General features: G+C 39.5%; 1 protein-coding gene across 1 annotated transcript in view; it reads right to left on the bottom strand.

The window, feature by feature from the left end:
• Positions 1 to 2,634: 2,634 nt before the first annotated feature.
• The window catches only part of LOC111867784, a 37,775-nt gene continuing 14,647 nt past the window's right edge, over positions 2,635 to 25,762 (bottom strand). Inside the window, exons 8-20 of the mRNA XM_033752805.1 lie at positions 23,415 to 23,693; positions 19,871 to 19,956; positions 17,453 to 17,714; positions 14,367 to 14,448; positions 14,011 to 14,065; positions 12,985 to 13,023; positions 11,943 to 12,071; positions 10,689 to 10,828; positions 9,430 to 9,667; positions 8,255 to 8,485; positions 5,375 to 5,525; positions 2,991 to 3,105; positions 2,635 to 2,866 (exon numbers count right to left, since the gene is read on the bottom strand). Of these exons, the coding sequence (XP_033608696.1) occupies positions 2,763 to 2,866; positions 2,991 to 3,105; positions 5,375 to 5,525; positions 8,255 to 8,485; positions 9,430 to 9,667; positions 10,689 to 10,828; positions 11,943 to 12,071; positions 12,985 to 13,023; positions 14,011 to 14,065; positions 14,367 to 14,448; positions 17,453 to 17,714; positions 19,871 to 19,956; positions 23,415 to 23,693 (1,911 nt within the window). The 3' untranslated portion in view covers positions 2,635 to 2,762. The remainder of the gene's footprint in view (positions 2,867 to 2,990; positions 3,106 to 5,374; positions 5,526 to 8,254; positions 8,486 to 9,429; positions 9,668 to 10,688; positions 10,829 to 11,942; positions 12,072 to 12,984; positions 13,024 to 14,010; positions 14,066 to 14,366; positions 14,449 to 17,452; positions 17,715 to 19,870; positions 19,957 to 23,414; positions 23,694 to 25,762) is intronic.

Below are 25,762 nucleotides of genomic sequence, written 5' to 3'. Positions count from 1 at the left end.
ATGCAGCTTACTCTTCCAAGAAACCAAAAGTTCCAATACTATGACTTATTAAATAAAAACTAATCGCAGTACAGACATAAATCTTCCACTGTCAGACAGCTAAAAGCTTTTAATTATATTTACTTTCATTAGAGGGCTCTACTGTATAGCACTCAGATGGCTCGGCAGCTCTTGCGTTTCAATCTGCTGGCACGTGATATCTGTATTACTCTCTTTCTTACACATCAACATATTATGGCCCTAGACTTGAAAAGATTTGGTGTTCAGTTGATTTTTACTGCAGCCTAAGCAAAATGGATAAACCCAAACGAAGTATAAGATTTCAAAGTCAAATCCTGTACTGTGTATAAGTACAGCAAAAATTAGACATACTAAATTTATTACAGATGCAGAACTGATGGAAACTATAAAGCATTCAGATTCAAATGCCTAAGAGATTGAAGATCCGAATGGATGTGGAGAGACAGGTCAAGAAGTCACTTCTCCAGGAGAGAGAGACAACTCATCAGTTGAGCAAGAAATTGCTCAAGTCATAACCACAGAGGCCAACAAAAACATGAAACACCTATGGGTAGAGATTTAGGATGGACGCAAGATATTTATCCTGCAAATAAACCTAAATTTTCTGAGCACCCAGAACTAAACCTGAATTTAGAAATAATGGAGAAGAGATCCTTATTTACAATTTTCAATCATTTTCTTACAGTCAGATATTTGGAGAAATGAAATCATAAATGAACTGATGTGGACACTTGAAAATAATGACATATTTGTGAAAGATCCACATTTTCTTGAACTTGGCACTAGTTGGAGGTGAGTTGTTGAGTCTATACTTTGTCTGTTCAGACAAAACTTCAATTTCTTCAACTTCTATTATTACATTGAAAAAAGTACAACTTCTGAGTCTTCTATTGTTGAATAAATATATTCTTTTTATAGTTTTTAAATAAAGGCTCTTCAGTGATATGTTTTTACTTATTTTCATCAGCACTAATATAATTACCTTTTCCATTTATTTGTGCTCTAAGTGTTTTGTCTTTTATGGCTACTTTATGATTCACTAATCTGGACTATCGCTTAATCTGGATGACCTCTACCCCTCAATTATGCTGGATTAGTGAGGGTTTACTGTATAAACTAAACATGTATACATAGGCTATTTCAAAACTCTGAATACAGATAAACAGATTAATTCTTAACAATCCAGTTTTTATTTGGAGCTCATAACTTTAAAAATGTAATTAACATAATATATTTCCTGAAACACTGCATTTCAGATATCGGAGGGCATTTGAAAACTCAAGCCAGCAGTTAGTACACTGGGGGCTTAAACATTTAACACTGTAATTACTGACACAGGATCACTGAATTTCAAAAGTGAATGAGGAAAATCCAATGAGAATTTCACTGTAATTCGTTGCCTGAAGTGATGTAAAGCAACTGTTACCCGAGACAAGGACATCAGCAAGACTTAAAGGGAAGAGTTTCTTTCACAGACTGTGTTAAAGGGGTATTCTTTGTCGCAAAGGTGACAAGAGTATACAGTGTGGCCATTTTAAGTAAGAACATGTGAAAATACATTTTTCTCACGCATGGTATGAAAAGGCTGGACCATGAAAATTTGCAGTAACAAGTCGCATTGTCCAGATTAGTTGCTTCTTTATTACAAAAGGAAAGGATACACATTTGTGAAAACACTGCTTGCAAAATGGTACAATGAGTTCATGATGACTGTGTGTGGATTACAGCTGTGGTCCTTCTTACCACCCCAAAGAGCAGTCCTAATTAATGGATGAGCACAGCAAAAAGTCAGTAAAACAGAATGCACTCCACAGCTAGAACGCTACTGAAACTGAGATCATGAATTACATGGGATCACTCAAGCACTCTCTCACCTGCAGCACCGCCCTGCTGTAATCTCACTTCTAACATTCATAACACTTATATTGCAAACAACTGAGTTACAACAAACTTGTTTCTCATTCTACAAATTCTTCAAATACCTGCAAGCACCAACATAAACAGAATCACTTTATACAGGGTGTCCCAGGAGGAATGTGCCAAACTTCGGGAGGGTGTTCCTTATGTTAAAGTATGCCGATATAACCCAAAACACCTATGTCCAAAGTTGAACGGTTACGGAGATAATGGCCCGAGAAGTGTCAAACTTTGACCGGGGTTACACACTTGTTGATTACAAAATACATATTAAAACTGGCAGGAATATGTGGATTCTGTAATGTTAATAATGTACGTAACATCAAACCAACTTGTGAGTGACGGAAAGCCATAAAATTGAAGTACAAAATACTCGCTCGCCATGTCATAATTGTCCTTAGGTTTCCAAGCAGTATACATAACACATGACTGGCGAGCGATGACGTAACGTGCTGACTGCGCGTTCTGGTATGAGCCAACTACATAAGCACGGCTAGGGAGTATCATCGCACTCAAGGACAAACATAGATAAGGGCTCTCAGCTGAGAGGTACAGCGAGGTACAGTGCTTGGACCTGCCAGAAGACCACACTTTTCTTGGGCCATTATCTCCGTAACCGTTCAACTTTGGACATAGGTGTTTTGGGTTATATCGGCATACTTTAACATAAGGAACACCCTCCCGAAGTTTGGCACATTCCTCCTGGGACACCCTGTATATTTAGTAACATACACACCCTGAACCTCTCATGCATACATTTTTTGATAAATTGGACCACTTTATTTTTACACCAAGGGAGTCAACCATCTGTTCTGCTGCAGGGCTCAGGGTTGTGAAATCCCTTTCTTGAACACAGAAAAGGAAAAAGGTGGCCGTGGTTTTTGAAGTTGTAGGCAGTTCAACTTTGGCATGTCTGCATACATTGTATCTGAAAGTGAAGAGTTGTAAAACAACAATTATGAAATTTCATTTATCGGATTTCCATTGTACATGGAGTTGGTGATGCAATGGACAGATAGCTATAGATATAACACTATAGTGTTAACACCTACCTGTTTTATTGACATTCATTTTACGACACAAAATGTGAAAGGGTAGTTGACGTATCTCCACAGTCTTCAGTAAAGCTTGTAACACTTGTTTACCAATTGGGTCTTCAGGATTCCACTGTAAGTGGAAGAAAAAAAAAGTTAAAAATGAAACAATTTATTATTTGTCTGCTAAATATGAACACTGTCATGTGACTCAGATACATAACTGGTTTTACCAGACACCAAATACTGTTATTTATGATACAGATCATTACACAGTATACAAGTATGTACTATCATTGTGTGGGAGTAACTGTGTTTTCTTAGGTCACATGTGACACATAGTAATGATGCCATCCTCTATCAGGTTGGCCGAACTATGGTTGTGTCTTTGGTGGGGACGCATCATGGACCAGGGATGTGTCGGGACACCTCATGGTCCCACTGGGCAACAACAGTCTTGGGGTCTTGATTAGTATGACGAACCGGGACTAGCAGCTAAGTTTCCATAAAGGGTAATGGCATTATGACCGGAGCCTCCCACGCAGCGGCATAATGACTCTTGGGTGTCACTATGGTGTACCCGGGACGAATGCGGGAGAGCACTTGTCCCAGGTAGCTTTGGCTACTTGAGCTTCAGCCTTCAGGCTCAACACTCTAAAACGGTCTGACCAACCCATGTGGGGAGCCTTTATGCCACCCCCAGGGTGACTGTTTCATGCAGGTTTCCCTGGTTGCAACCTCATGATTAACTGGTGTCGCACTCCCATTGATCATCTGGGATAACCCCTTCCCCCGATCAAGGACTCTGGGTCCTGGAGGCTTGTGAGGGTCTATCCTTAACAGGACCGAACCACCTGAGCCAAGGTGTGAGGCATTGTGCTGAAGGCTGCGTGGCACTGGGGTGGTAATTAGGCAGTGTCGTGAACGATCCCCTCAGGGCACCAGGCAGCATCCCCTTGTATTTATGCCTTCTAACTGTATGGGGTGCTGTGGGTGGTGACCTTCTATATCCCCATGACTCATTGGATCAAAAGGAAAGGTACCAAAAGAAAAACTGGTCGTAAGGACCTTAAAGAGAAGAGGGACTTCCCTCTTCAAGTATGCTGTATTGTAGGTTGGCATGGTAAATTTTTTTTGTTATACTTCTTGTGAGCCTGCCACAGCAACTTCTTTGTCTTAGACCTCATGGCTACTGAGTTTGAGATCAGTGTTGTGTGTGTTACTATCACTGTAACTTTTTGAGAGATACAGCCGCGCCATAGCTCAAGCAGTTAGTCGCTGGCTTCCTACTGCGGCGGCCTGGGTTTGATCCCGGGTCTGGTCAAGTGGGATTTGTGGTGGACAAAGTGGCACTGAGGCAGGTTTTCTCCGAGTACTTCGGTTTTCACTGCAAATCTTCATTCCAACAATTGCTCCACAATCACCCTCACCTATCATCTGGGGCTGGTACAATAGGCCAGACGTGGCCACAGTACAAGGGACTTAATCCCACCGCAGTAACAAAAACAGAATATTTTTGAGAGAGACGCATTTTGTGTTTCTCTACATTTGGCCGTTGTGCACAACACTTTGCAAGTGCCCTATGAATGACTGTATTTTTGTTGTACTACACCATTTTGCTCTGTGATTCTGCGTAACTGCTATGGATACACTTCCCACATTTCTGGTTTCTGCATTACTTTGTTAATGTTTTTGTTCTATTCCTGTCAGTAATTTTTTGGTATCGTTTTATGTTCAAGTTTTATTATATTTGTGTTAAATTGACTTGTGCTTCCTATTTTATGTTCTGATCCTACCCATTATTGTCAGTCTGTCTTGACCTGTGCCCTATAGCCTATTTATTCTGATCCTGCTGTGCGTGCCAGTGCTAAGTCTGAATACCTCCATTATTATAATCGTGCTTGTTAGTCTTGGCTTTCCCTGTCCACCTCGAGAAATGTGTACAATGTAATGTCATTATGTTCTACTCTGCATCGCTCCTCCTTTCCGCTCTTTCCTCTTCCTTGTGTACCCTATATTCTTCCCCCTATTGCACCCTTCCCTTCCTTCCTTGACCTGGCCTCTTGCATCTGATGTACCAGGCACTTTTCCCCAGCAACTGGACACACATTTATTCTGGCACCTAAATTTAATGTTGCTTGTTTGGGTTCTGAAGAGTGTTTTGGCAAGTAAGCCGCCGAGCCCCATTCCATATAATTATTATTATCACTGTACTTCCTCTCTTCACACTGACATACATCTCAGTCAACAGTGTCCAATGTAAATGGTGGGGCTTCAGTAGTCAAAATCATTAAATCTCTTGTGGATCACAATGGATGTACAAAGCCTAAAAGACAAGTTATATTACTCTCTCTTGGAATATTGAAAAAATGCAGGACCTGCAAAATCTGAGCCTTACTTACTTGACTTTGAGGCAATTCAATTTTAGAACCATCGTGACTAATTACTTTGGTAAGCACATCCCAGTATGGTTTGGAGAGCCCTAGCAGCTGACACACTTGATCATCTTTCATGAAAATTAGAATTTTTCCAAATGAATCTTCTATGCAGCACCTATAAGGAACCATTTCCAGGGCATTACTCACTCATCAAATAGAACTAATTTTAAAACAGAAAAGGGCCCAATAACAGTATTTTCATATAATCCTTCAATTAGAGATGTGATCCATGACTAGACTAAACCCACTATCAACTAACATCATCTCCGAGACATGGTCAGCCACTCTGTCCTAATAGCTGTACCACATCTATGAGATGCTTTCAAGGATAAGCTCAGATGTACTGGTATCCGGTCATGTCATCAACAGTTAGCAGCCTAATGCTCTTCTGTGATCTTTCTTTGACCAAACAATGTACTTTTTTATCAAAATACATCGAAAAAGATCTACAAATAAGGCAACACTGCAACAATAGGGACTTGCTGCCATGTAAACATAGCTGCTAGGGCAGGCCATTAAGTCATCAAGGGGTTAAGAAAAACAAAATGATGAAAATTAAAAAATAGATATCACTAAAATTGCCAGCAATGTCTTCTCTGTGGCATTACAATGTAAGGTAGGGATTCCACAAGGGTCAACCTTGGGCCCGTTTTTGTTTTTCATTTACATAAATGACCTACCCCTCCATATATCTAACAGAGAAGTGGTGCTATTTGCAGATGATACCAGTATACTGGTAACAGAAAAGAACAAAATATTCTTCAAGACAAAATGGATAAGGTAATGAAGCAACTCGAATCTTGGTTTTCAATGAATAATATGGTAATAAATAATGAGAAGACTACAGCAATGTATTTCCATATGAATAAACTACAAGATAGCATTGAGCCAGTAATTACCTTTAAAAATATAATAATTAATTATACAGCACAGTTTAGGTTTCTTGGTATTAATTTAACCCACAAATTAAAATGGAACATTCATATTCAGTCGGTCTGTACAAAGCTCAGTAAGGTGTGTTACATTATTAAAGCTTTGAAAGGCAAAGTAAGCCAATAAGTCCTTAGGAATGTGTACTTTGCTAAATTCCAATCTCAGATAAGTTATGGTTTGATATTTTGGGGGACAGAAAGTGAAAGTAAAAAAATTCTGATTTTGCAAAAAAGGGTTCTTCGAATAATGAAAGGTGTAACAAAAAGAACATCATGTAGACCTATATTTAGAGAATTAAAAATTTTAACGGTAACATCTTTGTATATTTTAGAGGTGTTACGTTATTTCAAGAAATATAACATTTACACCACAAAAAACTCTAACCTACATAAATATGACACGAGAAAGAAAGAAGACCTTCACATGCAAAGTTATAATACCTTAACATATGAGAGGGGTGTTACAAATATGGCTATTAAGCTTTATAACAGACTACCTTTGGAACTAAGAATGGTAAAAGCAGATAGAGAATTCCTACATAGACTCAGAAGATATTTACTGGAACAACCATTGTATAATTTGCATGAGTTCCTCTCAGAAGGACAGTTAAACGAATAAGATTCTCCATGATAAATAGATTTAAGTGTAAATAAAATGACTAGTAATTAGATGAAGTTTTTAATATGATTCAGCCTATAAAGGGAATGGAAGTCTTAAAAGAGATTGCACCCCAAATTATTTAATCGTTATCTAAATTGAATTTGATCTTTTGTGGACTATTTTGATATAATAGGTTTTAAGTTTAAGAATATGACGGTGGTAATTAAGATATATATAGTAAGATGACCTTGTTTTTTATAATGGAAGGTAGTCATAAATTTGATTGTACCTAATATATTTTAATTGTAATTGAATGTTATGTTATGTAATATATGATGACGTTCAATCAATTAGGCAGGAGGCCAATTAGACTGGAAAACTTGTATATGTATGTGACTTGTTCGAGAGTTACAATTTGTAACTGTGATGAATGTTAAATAAAATTATTATTATTATTATTATTATTATTAAGATGTGCAGTACACAATTGTATCTAATTTTATTATTTATCTGGTTTGATAATGTGTGTTATATTTTAATTATAGGTTAACCACATCAAGAGTGATTATTTATTTATTTATTTATTGACAAATTCTAATCATTTTGGCAAAAGGATTTCAAGAATGATGGATTTAATGATGTGACTTGTTCAAGTGTTACTGTTGTAGCAATTACGAATGCCAAATAAAATGAATGAATGAAGGTCTAGCTTGTATTTTCTAATATCTTCATTAAGAAATTTACTGATTTTCCTGAAATATTCCTGGAAGAAAAGATGGCATCCATGCATAAAGATTCTGAAATCAGCATAGTTATACTGGCATAGGTTATTCAGTGATTGAGGTTAGCTCTTTCTAAGGGACCCAACAGAGTAGGTGTCTCCCAACTCATCTGAGGACAGAAAGAGATCCAGTTTCCAAAATGGCGTGTTTTCTATTTTTTAGAATACTGGATGATGGACAAAATCTAAAAACCCAGTACTTCTTAGTGTTACACATTATCCTCAGAACCCTTCAAAATGTAAGTGCTTATCGTTGGCAACCTGATATCACTTACAGAGCATTGCAAACACAACTGAAGGATCCAGAGAGATAGAAGTGGCACTGCCACCTGTTAGGGGGTAGACAGCAGAAGCAGATGGTGAAGCTAGTTACTTTTCAGCACTGTGCCTTGGAACATCTGACCATAGTAACACAGCAGTAACACTGTGCCTTTGAATATATGACCACAGAAATTCAGCAGTAACACTATGGGTTAGTACATCCAACCACAGTAACACAACACCTAAGAACATGTATCTACGTTACTTACGCTGCAGTAACACTAAGTTTCGGAGACGCTGGGTACAAATTGCAGCCAACGCAGCAGCCACTTCTGAAGAAGCTACCACACTTAGAACAAGACGTAGTTGCCATCAGAGTCAGTATTTTTATGGTGCTGAAGGTGCCCCACAGAATGCTGCCTGCAGCTGCATATTCAGCATCCTTTCCCAGTATGCAAATATCACCCCAACTAGCCAGTGGTCTGCTGCAGGTGTTGCTGCTATCAAACACAAGTGCACACCCTTAAATAGTACACTTGATTTCTGAATGAGTTTCCTTTGGATTTGTACACATCTACATCTGCCTGGCTCTAATGTCCACCACATATTTTAATATAAGAGAAAGAAAGTTAAAGGCTGTAAGATTTGAGGTTTTCAGGGCAGTGACTATGAAGAAAGCAGTCTTCTGGGATGTGGCACCATGTAGATATGGTGTTAACCGACGTTTCGGAGGAACGTATCGCCTCCATCTTCAGGGTAGAAGGAAAAATAAGAAAATCTGCAAGCGAAGAGACCATGAGAACTGGTACAAGCAGATTTTCTTATTTCTCCTTCTACCCTGAAGATGGAGACTATACGTTCCTCCGAAACGTCGGTTAACACATTTCAGAAGACTGCTTTCTTCAAGTTAAAGGCTGCAGTCTTTTTATTTTATGACACAAAGTACATGTGCCACTTCTGCTCCAAGGATGGTGGCAACAAGCTGCCCAAGATGATACCTATAAAGCAACATGGTATCACATCTCAGACCACTGCAGTGTTCAACACCCACTGCTGTGCCAACATCAAATCTCATTATATAGCATATATATCAGCAATGTGGTGGATGTCAAAAAGTCATATTCATATATTTTATTGTTAATTGCCTGACAATATTTTGTGGAAATCTGTTTCAAGAAAATCAGTGAAACTGTTAATGGACTACTTGGAAAAGTCCACCTATAGCCCTGTGCAAATTAGACTTTATTATGGATCAAACTAGCTACAAACTTGAATTTCCTGATATCTTTTTGTGGAAGTTCCAACAGTTCAGATCCTGATACAACATCAAAGATGCACTTTTTACTTTGTAAGCTGCCTATACTCAATACGTGATACACAGGACATGCCACCTACACAACTACTGTATTTAACACGATGCTCTGATACAATAGTTCATACTTACACAGTGTTTATATCCACTGTGTGAGGTATATGCAACACTTCTATCGTGGTAAATTCTGTTGTCTGGAAGTAAGTAAAGGAACTGCTGCGAGACTCGTGTTTGCTTACAAACATAGCACAAACCTGAGCCCCTGGGACGAGGCCATACGGATAGGCACGGCAACCCCACTTGGTGAAGTAAAGCGACACTCCATTACAGCCAGGTGCAGCTCTGAGTTTCAGAACTATATTCTTCATACCTGGAATGTTGGAAACTGATGATAAAGTGATGTCACCTCTGTACAGAGGTCATGTTTAGTCATAATTACAACCACAGCCAATCACCCACATACATTTTTAAAAAAATGTCAACTTCTGATGTTGTATTTTAGCGTCCTGTTGCACTGATTTTCCATCCATGATACGTATGTAATGGCCGTCTTGTAGTGCACTCAATTTCATATGTCACTTCTTACTACATGTTTCGGCAACACAGTGCCATCTTCAGGTTCGTTATTTATGCTAAGCTATTACATTGTTTGCCATCTTGTGTCTTTCATAAAATTATTTAGAAAGTACATTATTCGTCAATTATAATAAAGTTTGTATATACTAAAACTTGTTAAGATTATTCATCTATATGTCTAAATTCAAACTCATGTATTGTATGGTTCGTCCACTATGGGAGTCATTTCAGTGTGTACTGTGTCTGTGATGTGTCCTTCCTTTTTGGCTGCGAGCGTTGTAAGATGGCACTATGTTGCCGAAACATGTAGTAAAAGGGACATATGAAATTTAGTGCACTACAAGACGGCCATTACATACGTATCATGGATGTCAAATTCTGATATTTGGGAATAGTAAAAAAATGAAAACTATATGTGTGTGAACAAAACAGGAGGAGATTAAATAAAATGTTGGTTGACTTTCAATGGACTATACAGTTATATCCCAGAAGATACAGTTCTCCATAATCACTTCTGTAAAACTCTGCACTAAAATCATAGGAGTGCAACACAGAGACAGGAGTTTAAATTCACAGGCCCTAATTACTACTACATACGTAAACCACAAGAATGAGTACTACTGTGATAAACAGATGTGGCCAGTACCTGTATGGGATGATGTGCTACATATTCTGCACACAGAGGAGGTACATGAATACAGAAGGGTACGGATGGCACACGAACGGAATGGAACACAGTATCATGGAACAGAGAACTCGATAGCACACTATGCATCCCTTAGTACATGGACCAACCTATCTTGAAATGAACTTACCTGGAATACCATAGCCCGGTAGGCTTGGCGTTTTCTCACTCTCATATTTCACATCTACATGCAGACGGTCATAAATCACTCCTTCAACATTTACCAGTTCCTTCTGCTCCACCTCCTCACTCAGATTCTTGTCACTGACACTAAAAATAACATAGAAATCGGTGTCAAAATAGCACAACATATCTGGAAGTGTAACACTTCAACTTCAGTGTCATCACTGTGCAAATACATTCACTTCCTGCACCAAATCTACGTATCAAAATTCCAAGGGGAATTGCAATTACTACAAGTCCATTCTGGGTGTTTCCTGCATGTGATCATGACATGCTACCAACATCACAGCATATTTACGTCTGTCCCTTACTCAGCATAATCACTACCAAGACTATACGTTTCTATTTGCGGGACACATCAACTGCAGCACTGCGGATGGCTATGACAGCTTTCCTCATGCTGTCTACATATTCAAACAAGTATTGCCAAAATGACCCCATTCACAAACAAGGGTGCTTGAGTACATATCTACTGTGGCCCCCTTCCAAGTCAACCCTGTTGTCATCATCATGGAGCAGGGTAACAGCTGATGCAATGGCAAACAGGGAAATGGTCCCTCTAAGCCAAGGTGTGAGGCAATGTGCCTACGGCTGCATGACATTTGGGTGAAAAATAGCCCATGTTGTTAATGATCCCTTCGGGGAACCAGACAGCACTCCATTCTGTTTATGCCTTCCACCCAAATGGGGTGCTGTGGGTGGCGATTTGTAGGTCCCCGTTACTCGTCCAGCTAGTGCTGAGGTCCCTATACATCCATTCCCCAATATGCCTTCATGTAGTGCTTAATTACCTTGTAGTTAAGCACAGGGACAACTTTAACTATGCAGCTGGTACTGCAAACGTAGTCAATGAGAAATCCCCTCAGACTGCATCAGAGGTTTTACAAACGGCTCTGAGGGTCATACAGAAGTGGTTATGAAGAGTTATATCTTCTGCTACTACATGCTGTTATAACCCAGAAGACACACCTCTTCAATACAGTTAGTTGTTCCTATGTTATGATGAGTTCTGTATCACACTGCCAACATGGTTCACTGAACCATGAAATGATCACAGCAAAACAGCACCAGCTGTGTACACTACGGGAAACACTTTTGATATGCTATTGATGATACAGAGAAAATATGAATATTAAGGAAAAATTCCAGTAAGAATTTGTACATAATACAGATGGTAACTGACCACCCATTCAAAACTCACTTGTAAGAATTAAATTTAAGGTAAAAAAAATTTGGTCGCTGTGTGCCAATTAATAAAAATCTGCTCTCTTCTGGCAAGCACACACCCCACACATCTGGCAATACTCTCAATTTCTGCTTCAACCTGCACCTGTAAGGAAGTGAACAGACTGTCAACATCAGTACATTTACAGTGTCAACCTGAATGGTAGAGCAAACGCAGCGAGGATTACCCTTCACATTTTTGTGCTCTTCTCTTTTTAGTAATTTGCGTTAACAAAAGAATACTGACAAGTGGAAGATTTATTTACAAGACATATCTTTTCTGTCAGCTTACAGCAACAAATATTAATACAAACTCCGTCTTCAGTGCAAACCACATATTATAGGTCTTTTGTTTTGCTCTCCTTTACACACATGTTTCGGCCACAAACAGCCATCATCAGGTGTACTACTCACGTATCTGTCACACTGCACTTAGTTTAACATTTAAAATTTAAAAACACAGGTCTTCCTGATTGTTCCTTTTGTCATTATTACACACAGTTGTGAGCGTAAGTAAAGTGAGACTGTAAACAAGTGAAAGTGTACCCAGCAACATGAATTGAACTTCGATTCACGAACTTTTAACTTTTAATAATTAAATTAGAATAATAATTTTAACCTGTGTTTCATAAAAGAACTCGATATATTAGTGAGCGTAAATCTGGATAAGATACAGGGTCGAATGAGTGAAAAGTGAATGTGACCGCGTGTAATTATACAGCTGTGTTCATACACCTGAGGATGACCTCTTGAGGTCGAAACATATAGTGATAATAAAAAACGTGTTGTGTAGTCGGTAAATTCACTCTACTATTAATTAAACACACAACAGGATGCAAGAAACGATTAAAATCTTTAATTCTATTTGAATTTGACTTAATTCTGTACACATCCAAGGTTAATCAACAAATTCCGTATTAGCATTCCAGTTTATGTAATCTCGCCAGTTGTGTGTTCCTCAAGATCACTTCATGATGGCCTATATGTGGTGAAATATGTCAAGAATTGAGCAAACCCACCTCTTGTTTCTATTTAGACACCACAAAGAGGATGCAGTGCTACAAGAACGGAAGTACTTCCTTCAAACACTCCTACCACACCAACAGCTGATTCAAAACTGGTACAATCACGCACATAATAAATGTAACGTATGTTACAAGGCACAGTTCCCATTTCAACATGCAGAACATACTTATAGTTAACACATTAAGGACTGTCAATTTAAATATTTAAATCACCCTGTGGCTGCCATTATTAAACCTACTACTATCCTAACTTGTGCACTGTTTACTTTAAAAATTAATACATTTTTTTGAGAACTGTGGAAACAGCATTGCCTAGAAGGATGCTTCCCCTTGCAATGTTCACTCTTCACAATTTTCACGAGGGTATGTTTCCGGATATCACCTGAGAGTCCACATGAGGCTTGTGTGTGGGGTGGTAGTTGATGGGCCGTCGCACTAAGTCTGTGTCTGACTCTGGTTCTGCTGCCACCATCTGGTCTGTAGCCCAGGCCTTTGCCACATTCATCAGAAATGCTTTGTATTTCAATTTTGAATCAGGGTTTAGATTTTTGTAGATTTTTACTGTCCCCGCAATGTTATTACACGCATTATCGTCAGAGCTACTGTCACTTTTACTGTCTGTGGCCACAATTCTTTGTTCTCCCTTGTCACTGCTGCTCTCTGAATCACCATGACTACGCATCTCACAAAGCAGGTCAGCTGGCTCATCGGAGAAGAATTTGTCCTTGTCCATACCCCACCACTAACTACTGGCTGATACATACAGCTCGAAGAGCAGCAAAGCATTTTCCTTTATAGTGGCTTAAGAAAACAGCGAGGTCAAGTTACTGACATGTAAGCAAACATTCCAGAGGTTTATTACGCATCTGTGTGCAACCTGGGTGGCGCCAGAGCAAGGTATAGTGCGTTACAACCTAACGTGTCCTAAAATCATATCATGCAACCGGTCCGCCACGTTTAAAAGCCAAAAGCATATTATGCGACCAGTCCTCAAACTGTTAACGTGTCAGGATAACATACTCAGTATAGTGACTGGCTATGGGTNTTCCTTCAAACACTCCTACCACACCAACAGCTGATTCAAAACTGGTACAATCACGCACATAATAAATGTAACGTATGTTACAAGGCACAGTTCCCATTTCAACATGCAGAACATACTTATAGTTAACACATTAAGGACTGTCAATTTAAATATTTAAATCACCCTGTGGCTGCCATTATTAAACCTACTACTATCCTAACTTGTGCACTGTTTACTTTAAAAATTAATACATTTTTTTGAGAACTGTGGAAACAGCATTGCCTAGAAGGATGCTTCCCCTTGCAATGTTCACTCTTCACAATTTTCACGAGGGTATGTTTCCGGATATCACCTGAGAGTCCACATGAGGCTTGTGTGTGGGGTGGTAGTTGATGGGCCNATTGGTGCTGAGTAGAATGACAATCATCTGCCACCTTCAGAGAGAAATATTAGTACAGTCAAGACTCTTCTCTAATGTACTGGTACTTCAAATCTTGGTCCTCCTGACTGCTTACCATTTTGACCACATAATGCATTTATGTGTTTTGTATGAGCCCCACAGTAAACAGTGATTAACTCCCTGAATGGCATCAACCAGTTGGGCTTTCTAATGAAGATGCAAAGTTATCTCCTGTGAGATAGGAACCAAATTTTTGCACATAACTTGCATAAAATTTCCCTTTCAGTGATAATATTTATTCATATTTGCCTCTGAATCTAAATTACTTTACAGTAGTACAAGATGCTGCATCTAGTCTCAGAACAATGAAGGCAGGGGTCCCACAAGGGAGCATATTAGGTGTGAGTTTCTTAAATATTTATATCAATGACATGCCGTTCAAATGCAGACTGAATACCAATTCAAAAATCTGTGCTGATGAAATGTAATCTTGCTCAAAGAATTTTCAACCAAAAGAACCATGGAATATATTACAGAAATTTATTCAGTTCCCCAAGTTCTGGTTCAATTAAGTGACAAATCCAAATAAATGCACCCAAATGCCAGAGTATACTAAAAATGCAGGACTTACTGGATACCACCACAGGCCTCTGTCTGAAATACAGCATTTCAACCACAACATCCTTGAGTCACACTGGATGAAAAATACTCAAATCAGATATAATGTGTGTTGGACGAAGCAATATAAGACAGGCCAATTAAATTTCATTATCAATTTAACTTGCACTAGCACTACAAGCCTTTGTCAACACAAACTGCAACCTCTGCTTCTAGAGGTAACAAGGCAAGTAATAACTGACTAACTTCTTGGAGCTGACCCATTCTTCAGAAGTCACCAAATGTGTAGCTACTCAAGAATTTCCAAAAATTTTATAGAACCCAAAGGTTCAGTAACATGCTCATATGAGCCCTCCACTAGTCCATATCCTGAGCCAGTTCAATCCAGTCCATCCCACCCCATCCTATCTCTCAAAGATTCATTCTAATATTGTCCACCCACCTATGCCTTGGTCTTCCCTGTGGTCTCTTTCCTTCTGGCTTTCCCAGCAATGTCCTATATGCATTCCTCTTCTCCCTCATTCATGCTACATTACCTATCCATCGCATTCTTCTTGACTTGATCATTCTAGTTATATTTTGCAAACAGTAGAAGTTATGAAGCTGCTCATTGTGCAGTATTCTCCAACCTCCTGTTACCCCATCTCTCTTCAGTCCTAATATTCTCTTCAGCACCCTGTTTTCACACACCCTCAGTCTATGTTCCTCCCTCAGTGTCAGAGAACAAGTTTCATGCACATACACATATTTATTCCTTTATTCATTTTAGTCCCACGAGTCATGAGGATTTAAAAGGTCACCACTCACAGCGCCCCATATGGGTGGAAGGCATAAATACAATGGGTTGCTGCCTGGTGCCCTGAGGGGATTGTTCAAGACACTGGCTAATTACCACCCCAGTGCCATGCAGCCCTCAGCATGATGCCTCACACCTTGGCTTAGGTGGTTTGGTCCTGTAGTAAATGCAACCCTCACGGGCCTCCAGGACCCAGAGTGCCTCTTCAGGGGGAGAGGGGTATCCCAGATGATTAATGGGAGTGCAACACCAGTTAGTCATGAGGTTGCGACCAGGGCATCCTACACGAGATTATCGCCCCTGGAGGTTGCTTCAGAGCTCACCCACTCCCAGCCCTCCACATGGGTTGGTCAAAGCCATTTCAGAGTGTTGAGCCCTAAGGCTTGCGGCACCTTATCGGTACTCTAGGGAGACAACTCAAATAGCCGAAGCTACCCCCATTGGAGTGCTCTCCCGCATTTGTCCTGGGTACATGGTAGTGATACCCAAGAGTCATTATGCCGCCGCATGGGAGGCTCCAGTCATAATGCCATTGCCCTTTATGGGAACTCAGCCACCAGTCCCGGTTGGTCATACTAATCAAGACCCCAAGCCTGTCGTTGCCCAGTGGGACCTTGAGGAGGTGTCCCAACGCATCCCCACCAAAGACACAGCCGTAGTTCGGCCAACCTCACTGAGGACAGTGTCATTACTACCTGTGATATGCAGACTTTACGAATTCAATTTCTCAGACAGACTACTGCAGTCCATCATCAGAGCTCACAAACTGTGACAAGATGAATCAAATCAGAACCCCATGATGGATACATTTCCGTCCCTGGATGAGAAAACATAAAAATTATTCATAATTTTTACAAGTTTGTAGAGCCTGGTCCTTTCTCCATATCGTGAGTGACTACTTGGTATCCCCAAAGGCTCAAATATAAATTTTGAAAAATTAAACCTTTGTGGAAGTTTTTTCTCATCCAATCCATAATTAATCTATTTTAACTAGTCTACTGCTATAGCTGATATATTATGTTCCTGACACCAATACGGAACCAGCGCATTTGTTAGCTGAACCTCAGGGCACCTCTATATTCTTTAGCTGCCAGACATCAGTATGTATCCAGATAATCATGTGACCAATAAACTCAAGATTTTGTTGGTTCCTCCATCTTAAACAACTGCTGAAATATTTCCTAGTTCCATGGTGCTATGGTGTGCCTCTGATGCATCTCTGATAAAAATTTGTCAAAATTAAACCCCTTGCTCTGAATATTCTGCCATTCAATTAACAGAGAATTAAAATTCCTGTCCTTACCCACAGTGGTCCACAAAACTTACTAACATGAATCAACAAACTTGTTCATGAACTCCCTGGTTATTGAGCACTGCTCAGGTCCTGGATAACTTCCAAGCTTGAAAATGATGAACCAGACCATCAGCTTAATATGTCCCATAGCGCAGCAGTTCTCCCCCCCCCCCATCTCACAGATATGTTGGAGCATTAACGGTAACAGTGGATTGCAGATGAGCAGCTGCAAGAGGATGCAGTCAACATGAAGCCACAATGAGCTGACTGCTGCAACAGGAAAGCTCACTACAATACAGAACAATGTAAATAACAACAGAATATACTCACCTTATGAATTGGTCCCATCAATCTGACAAGCACACAGCACATGGAGGGTGCATTCAAAGAGATTTTTGCTGCTGTAGTCTTATGAAGAACCACAATCACCCAGGCATACTTAGCTGGCACGACTGTTTCTTTAGACAGTAAATCGTATCCCAGAATATTTTCCACACTAAAGTTTCTTAACCTTTGTTTACACTCAGTCCCATTTTCACTAGTGCACATTCCAGAATGACATGCCATGCCAACGTCAGTCTCCTTCTTTAACCTGAAGCAACATAAAGCACAGTTCTCTTAATATGCAATCATTTGATACAATACAAGCTCATGTCATGGAGACCATAAGGGAGATGAATACCTTTGCTAGTCATGTTATTATGAACTCTGTGCTACAAATGGAAAATGAATGCTTCAACATACTTCTTACAATTGGTTTGTTTCTAGTGCCTTCAAGCAGGGTGTGTTTGGAGTCTCTTGGTCTCTACCCACTTAAGCAGGGGCACAGAATCCACTTGTGGTGCAGGGGCATCCACGGAGGGGATTCCCATTCCCGTGGCAATAGGAGCATAATAAAAATACTGGTCTGCAAAAGGGGACCTGCTGAAGAAAATCTGCATACAGATCAGACTGAGAAAAATCCTGAACTCTCCCAATGAGACCAACTGCACCCCATGCTTCTTACAAAAACAGTAATATGCTAATGTTATTTACAAAGTCTGCAGCAGTCAGAAAGGTTTTTTACTAGGCAGAGAACACACTGACATTTCAACTCATCTTAACTTAAATTTTTATTTGAGATGATGTTAGAGAAGTTGCTGGGAAAATGCTGTGGTTTTTCTAACTAGTGTGGCTATGGTTTCTGCTGTACTCTGCCTTCAAAGCAGCCCAACTGTCCTACCATACACCCTGTAACCACTGCTATCATGCTCCAAAGAACTTTTATGGGAAGTGGCATCAGGTCACAAGCATTGCTATGGGCAGTGCCTCTCTAGGCCATAAGGTATACTGCAAACCTACCCATTACAACCTCCAACTAAATTCTATTTTTCATTACCACCAAGCTAACAAGCATGCCATAATTTCCACAACGGTACACAGGGCTAGAGCTCTGTGATCAGGACAGCCTTCCTGTGGAAATTGTGTTCCTGGGGGATATTTTCAGGTGGAACAGCTAGTGACTTGAGGATTTTTTGGGCTCTCAGTCCTCCGCCAAAAGTTTCCCAGTCCAACAGTAAGCCAGACTCGGTTCCTTTCCTGCTGTATGTTGGGTCAGTGGTCAGTCAAGGATAACCCAGGACTGAAGATACCAGGAGTATATAGCATCCCCTGTGAATGTGGTCAGGTATATATTGCACAGACAGGGCATTTGACTGACACCAGGTTGAAGGGTCACCACCAACATACCTGTCTGGAACATCTGGACAAGTGAAACATGTCAGCCATAGTACCAACTTGGGGCATCGCATCCAGGTACACAACACCAGAATTCTCGCCACCAAACCCAGATACATGATTTGCATCGGGGAGGTGACCAAGGTTGAGCTGCATCCAAAAAATATGAACAGTGAGGATGGCATCTGTCCAAGTAAGTCATGGGCACCTCCCATCTGCTCCCCAGAGGATCTCAGGAAGCCTCTCAACCAGATTTCTACAGCTGCTTTCTCTGTGGGGTCACATACATACTATTTTTTCTTTCCAATGACACTGTCACATATTGAACAGGTTCAGAGCAGAACAGTGTAATGTAGCAATGCTTGGGCAACAACATTATGCCTTGCAGGTGATGCTGCCTAACACTGTATTGGAAACAAAGCTTTACATTTAGTATTGGAAAGGTTAAAATCCTTTTACTGCTACACACTGAAATGCTTGTACTGCAAATTGTTAGTAAAACATAGACTTCTCCGTTGGCCCACTCAAAGGTGGTCTCATGCCAGCAGATGAACTACCACTAATTTCTGCCTATGGAAGATGATAAACTATGAAAAATGTATAAAAACACCAATGGGAATTGGCTTAGCATGTAAAAATGTAGGAACTAAGAGGTTAAGAAAATCAAAATCAATAAACAGCAGTCATATACATTCATGTAAATGTGAAAAAATATGTTACATATTCTTGCAAATGTTATTCAAAGAAAATTTCACTTTAACCAATTTGTATCCATAAGTGCATATATGTGATGTAGAACTGGCCTGTTTGACCAGCTTGAAGAGTATGTACACTCATCTTAGTGTTTCATTCATGTACAGATGTTTCGTTTGCTCCATCAGAGACTTCTCTGACATTTGGTATGTATTTAAGTTTGGATTTTTGCTTCATTTTAGTAAAATACTGCTGGAGATAAAAGCACTGACTAGGAAAATGTTTGAAGAAGAAAACCGGTAACCACTCTCTAACACTGCCTCACATATACATACTGACCTGTAAGCAATCTCACGCCTCAAACCGCCAGTGTGTATGACATGAGCATCCTTCACTGCAAAGTGAATGTACACAAAGGTGAGGTCCTGAAAGAAGTAACAGAGAAACAGTCATCAAATAAAAATAAGGCGAATAAGTGATGCTAAGTTTTGAAACATCTTTGTGTAAACTGCATAGAGAGCATAATGAAAAAGTTACGTCTGTCCTCACATTTCATCTCAAAAACTACTGAACAATTTGAGTTAAATAAACTGAGTGGTTTCCATTGCTCCACACTAAGCACTACCCAAACTGATTACATGGATCACCTCCACCATGGCTCACTGCACAAAAATTAGTACACAGCAGAAAACTGACATCTTAGTAAGATCTACCAAATTAAAGTTACAGATCTTTTTTTCAATATAGCTTATATCAACAAAATAAATGCAAATAGTAATTGGGGCTTTACACAGTGAGCACAATTGCACTCGTATTTATGGCAAAGTACCATCTGTGTTATAATTTCATAGAAATTTAATTTTTTTCAACTCACAAATTTCATTCCACTTCAAACTGTTCATGTGCCAGTTGCCACAGTTTATGACTTAGGCCCTCTTTTGCTTTCACATTTGCTCCCACTGTACCTGAGTTTACCACTGGCTGTAACACAGCAGTGAAGTGTGTGTGGCCAGTATCAGCTCTTGATATCAGAAGGGTGTGAATGTTGAAAAGAAAACCACAAGAGTACAATAGGAAGAAGTTCTCACAGCAGTAAGTATCTACATTCTGTTTATCTAGGATGTGACACTCTGCCATATGTCACACAGGTACCAACCTACTGATGTTGGTAACCATCCACAAGACAAAACTATGTCACATCCAGAGGGCCATAATCCTGAACAGGAACAACTTTGAGATCTGTGAAATACTTATAAGAGTGAAGGCACAAGAAGCTGCTACTGACCCAAACCTACATATGATCATTCTGGGACTGAAAAGTGAAAAATTTCTAGACTGAAAGAGGCATATATGTGTATTCAAAGCAAGAGATGTTATGTTTCCCATGAAAGGTATTAGTTTAAGGGTGAAGAAAACTTCCATACTGAAGAGTACTACCTTCTGGGATGCTATGCCACATAGTATTGCAGAAGCTTGCTGATACTTGGTTGGCTTACACTTCAACTCTAAAGGCGGCGGAACTATGTCAGTAAATTTGTACTTCACTACGTGGGGAAACATCCGGCAACACTAATCATCATAGTCACTGCTGTGAGAATTTCAAATCTCGCATCACCTGTACTGCTGAAATTCTAGGGACAAGATTAAAGTGAGCTGCAAAATCGTCTACCAAGGTGTTCTCTCTACCTACTTACCTATCTATATATCTATCTGTCTCTATATATATTTGCGTGTATCTATGAGACGATGAGCTCCCACAATGAGGAGTACTAAGCCCACAAGCTATCATTTCAACCCTTACAAGTTACACATCACGGCAGTATCTAAGTGCCCATATCGCAGGCATTTCTTGAAGCACTGTTCCACTATTACACAGGGTGTTGCAGGAGGAAAGGTCAATATTCTGGAGGTCACAGTGTCGGTCATTCTAAGCAAAAAAAAGTGTACATGTACATGTGTCCTATTCCGAACTGTTTCCGAGACACAGCTATTTCACTGTACAGTTCCAAAATTGTTGATAAGAGATATTACGTACTGTTTCTAATACTGGTATTTATTGTTCAAGTGAAAAGTTAATAAAGTTTATCCAGCATAATTATACAGTTTCAAAAATTCCACCACCACCAACATCAATGCAGTTTGCAGTCATGTGAGGACATGGTGTGCTTCTCATCTGAATGCATCTTAACTTTACTTTGTGTGGGCGATAAACTCCATTAAGTGATCGAGCAGTTGTCTCATGTACCCACTTTTCTTCTGTACACTTCACTCTTCATCAGACCCTATAAACAAAATTCTAAAGGGGTTAGGTCTGTTAATCTTGGTGGCCAGTTAATAACATTGTCATGACCGATCCATCAATTAGAGAAAGTGTCACTGAAATGCTGAATCACAAGTCAGGCATAATAAGAAGGGCCTCCATCATGAGGAAAGTACACAGCAATCCATGTAGCCAAAGGATCATTCTCTAGTTGTTCTGGTAATCCATTTTGCAGAAAGTATAGGTAATCATGTCCTGTCATATGATCATCTAAAATAATGGACCAATCACTGATCATATCTCACCACACACTGATAGAGAAACGACACTGAAATTTTGTTTTCACAGTAACATGTGGATTGTCATGAGACCACTGATGCATGTTATATGCGTTGATTCCATTAAGGGTGAAAGTAGCTTCATAAATGAACATTAGTGGAAGCAACTGGTGATTAGCAGGGCCCAGATTTTGATGACATGTCATCTTTTTTTCCTTGTATCCTATGCGATGCTCTTAAATATATAAATCTTTGATATGAGCTGCTGGTTACAGAAATGTAAATTTTATAGGTAATTTCTTTGGCTTTTAAGGGTATTTCTTGTCATTTTTGGCCAATTTAGGGAATTTTTCTTCATATGTTTTCTGAAATGTGAATAATATGGAAGCGAAGTGTTCCTTCTCTTTCCCCTAAGCGCTCTCAACAAAGGCCACAGTATACAATAATAGGTTGTAATCCTGGCTTGTCCTTTCCGTTCGTTTCGCGGAAGTGCTGACAATACATATCATAAAACAGGGTACGGCGATGACTACTTACACTGCGGCTCTTTGTACGAAGCAATTTACTTAGTTACACATATTTCTAGTCAGAATATCTTGCTTCATATGACATTCTTGTTCAACCAGGAACCCCAAAATACAAGTAAAAAATGTTACCACTTGAGCCAATTTGTTTGCTCATGTGATATGGTTGGCACAAGAATGAGGGAGCTCAGACGCACAATATCCACCCCATACGTATCCCTACTTGACGTAATGGTGGGCCTTGTGCAGTTATATGATCCTGACAGCTATGCCATCGGTGGCATAGTTATTGGCAGGGTATCCTGTTCCAGATAGGTCCAACATGATAATCCAGACAAAAAGTATACCTTGTCCTCCAGGTTGAGGGTTGGGCATGGCATTGACAATCCCACCTTCTAAAATGCTTTTAATGATTGTAGCCAGATGAAAACACCTGAAATTACTTAGAAAAATCATGGACTTAATAAGCAGGAACTTGGAATGTGCAGTCCCAGTAGAGAGGGCATTTTCAGAGCATACTCAATGGACGAGCAGACAGACCTGCTATCAGGTGGTTGGATTCAGCTAAAGATCTGAAGACAATGGGCATTAAAAATTGCTGATGAAAGTCACAGGATGACGACCAATGGCGAGCACTTGTAAAAGAGGCCAAGGTTCAACATGTATTGTAGCGCCTGCAGAAGACGATGCATAATGACTGATAAGCATGTATAAGCTGGAGAATACATGTGTTGAATATTTGGGTTATAAAGCAGACACTGAACATGGAACCTTGTCAACCATCGCACTGTGTAAGCTGCCAATCCCCATGTGTCTCTCACCTGCCATTCTTCCCTCACAACAGCATACTTCAACAAAAGCACTATGGCTCCATGCAAGGTGATCAAGTCCTCCTTACTGCCAGTAGGCACACAAGAGAGACTCTGTGTTGCATCACTCAGTGTCCAGTAGCCATTACTGACACTTGTTGACAAGAAGCCCACAAGTCCAGTTGTATGATGGGTAATGTGTAAGTTCCAGGACTGTGAAAATGGCTTATAACCGTTTGCAGCCCATTTCCACAGTTCATTCAAAGTTGCATACATTCCAGCAAAAGTTCTCTGTAAAATAAAAAAATAACAATGAAAAAGTCCACCATCAAAAACTACAATTTTAAAACTCAAACAAAAATTAATGCATTTCTTTATGGTTTACTGAAGGGTGCTGTAATTCAGACTATATAGCATGAACAAACACATATTTATATTCAAGTAATCTTTTTGGATGAACAAGTTTATTTCTGATGATGGCTGCTTCATTCCTGCAGGCTGTAACATCCAACAACACCGTTCTCTTTCTCATGCATTAGTCTTTTCAGTTAGTGCTGATTATGGAAGCAAATAGGACTTACCATACTGCAAAATCAAGACATTTTTCTGCAAGAGTCATTTTACGTAGGATGAGAATATAATCAGAAAATAAGTGAAAATCAAGTTGATGATTTTCCATGCAAATTAACTCTTCAGCTGTGGAGTTCACAAAAACAATAGGTTTACTAGCAGCCAGTTTCTGTGGAGCTTGCATTATTGTAAGTTCAAATTTCATGGCACTATGGCTTTTGCTTATGCGCAGAGAACTGTGTCAGGAAGGGTAGGACATCTGTTGACCATAAGTAGAAACTAGTGCCAACATTACTTGTAAGTTTTCCTACAGACATTACAAAATAGACTTTCTCTTTTCACACAATATAAGACGTAATTTGTGCAGTCAAGTGGTAAGGTACATAAAGAAACATGACTTCTTTCAGACTCAAACAGGCTATCAGAGATTGGTGCTTGACATTACACACTAATGGGTGCCTCTGTGACAAATCTCTGATTCCAAGATTATGATGTTTAGGTGTCATGTCACAATAGAAAACGTTGGATTTGGGCTTCTGATGGCAGTGACTACAGACAGTACTGTCTTCTGGGAGGCAAGACTGGGCAGTTTGGTACAAGTGAACTCACTCTGCTTACTCTTCAACCCTGAAAATGGAAACAGTAGATTCCTCCAAAACAGCAGCAAACTTCTACCACACTAAAAGATTCTACATCCCAGAAGACAATAATCTTCACAATCTAAATGTAATAATCAAAATCTGCAATATGATACTTCTGTTCAACCCATGTTTTGGCTTCCATATAATGTATTACTCCAAACTGTCAAAATACTACTCATGAACAACAGGCACTAATATTAGATTTAATGAAAATCCAATGAAACACAAGACTTTTTATGCTTATGGTGTGAAGAAGAGTTCTTTTATTTGAACCCTCAAACAGATTAATACCAAGCATGCATCACATTTAAATCACAATTTTTGTAAACTTAAATGGTTATAATGTTGTCATTTTTCAACACATGAAAACTGCTTCACAGAATATGTCAAGACAACATAAAAATTTGGCAATAGAAGGAATCTCATTATAGGCACTACAAAACCTGGAAACATATGTGTACCAAACAACAAACATCTCTTTATTGTGAATTATTATTCTGTAACAGTTAAACTATGTGTCAATCATTTTGTAAAAATTGAACTTGATGTAAAAAAGAAAACAAGTCATGCCAGTTCAATATCAGTGAATATTCTCACTTCAGACATGACAGTGGGAATCATCTATACTTGTATGGAGCATATGATCAACTGACTGCACACAGCAGCTATTTGGTCTACAGCTTGGGCTTAACTTCAGTATTTACACTTTGTGCTTGTTCTTATCTGAAGTGCAGTTTTAACAAAATTACATCTAGCCTCTTTATGATGCTATAACAAAGAACCTATATATGACACAGCACCTCAGTGATATGAGGCACCAACAGATGCTTTTCTTTTATTCTTAAGTGAGGCAAGACTGAGTCCTTTGGTATTTAGGCTGTATCAGCACCAGAAGTTACATGAGAGAAATGGCTGATAGCATGAAAACTGACAGCGGAAATAATCCAACATGGACTCACCTGGGACTGAACCATTAGTATTCAAACAAGAAATGAGACTGTACCTACATCGCAGAGGGGGATGGAAGAGTTAGGACTGGCAAAACAAGGTCATGTCGTGGAGAACATAATAAAACATTTGGAATCTTCTTTCTTACTTTCTAAAATGCATTATGCATCCCTGTAACGTGACCAGATAATCCTTTATCAA

The sequence above is a fragment of the Cryptotermes secundus genome, unplaced genomic scaffold (assembly GCF_002891405.2).
Source record: "Cryptotermes secundus unplaced genomic scaffold, Csec_1.0 scaffold195, whole genome shotgun sequence".
Taxonomy (NCBI): Eukaryota; Metazoa; Arthropoda; class Insecta; order Blattodea; family Kalotermitidae; genus Cryptotermes; species Cryptotermes secundus.
The sequence above is the reverse complement of the archived record's forward strand: the minus strand, read 5'-3'. Positions and strand labels throughout refer to the sequence as shown.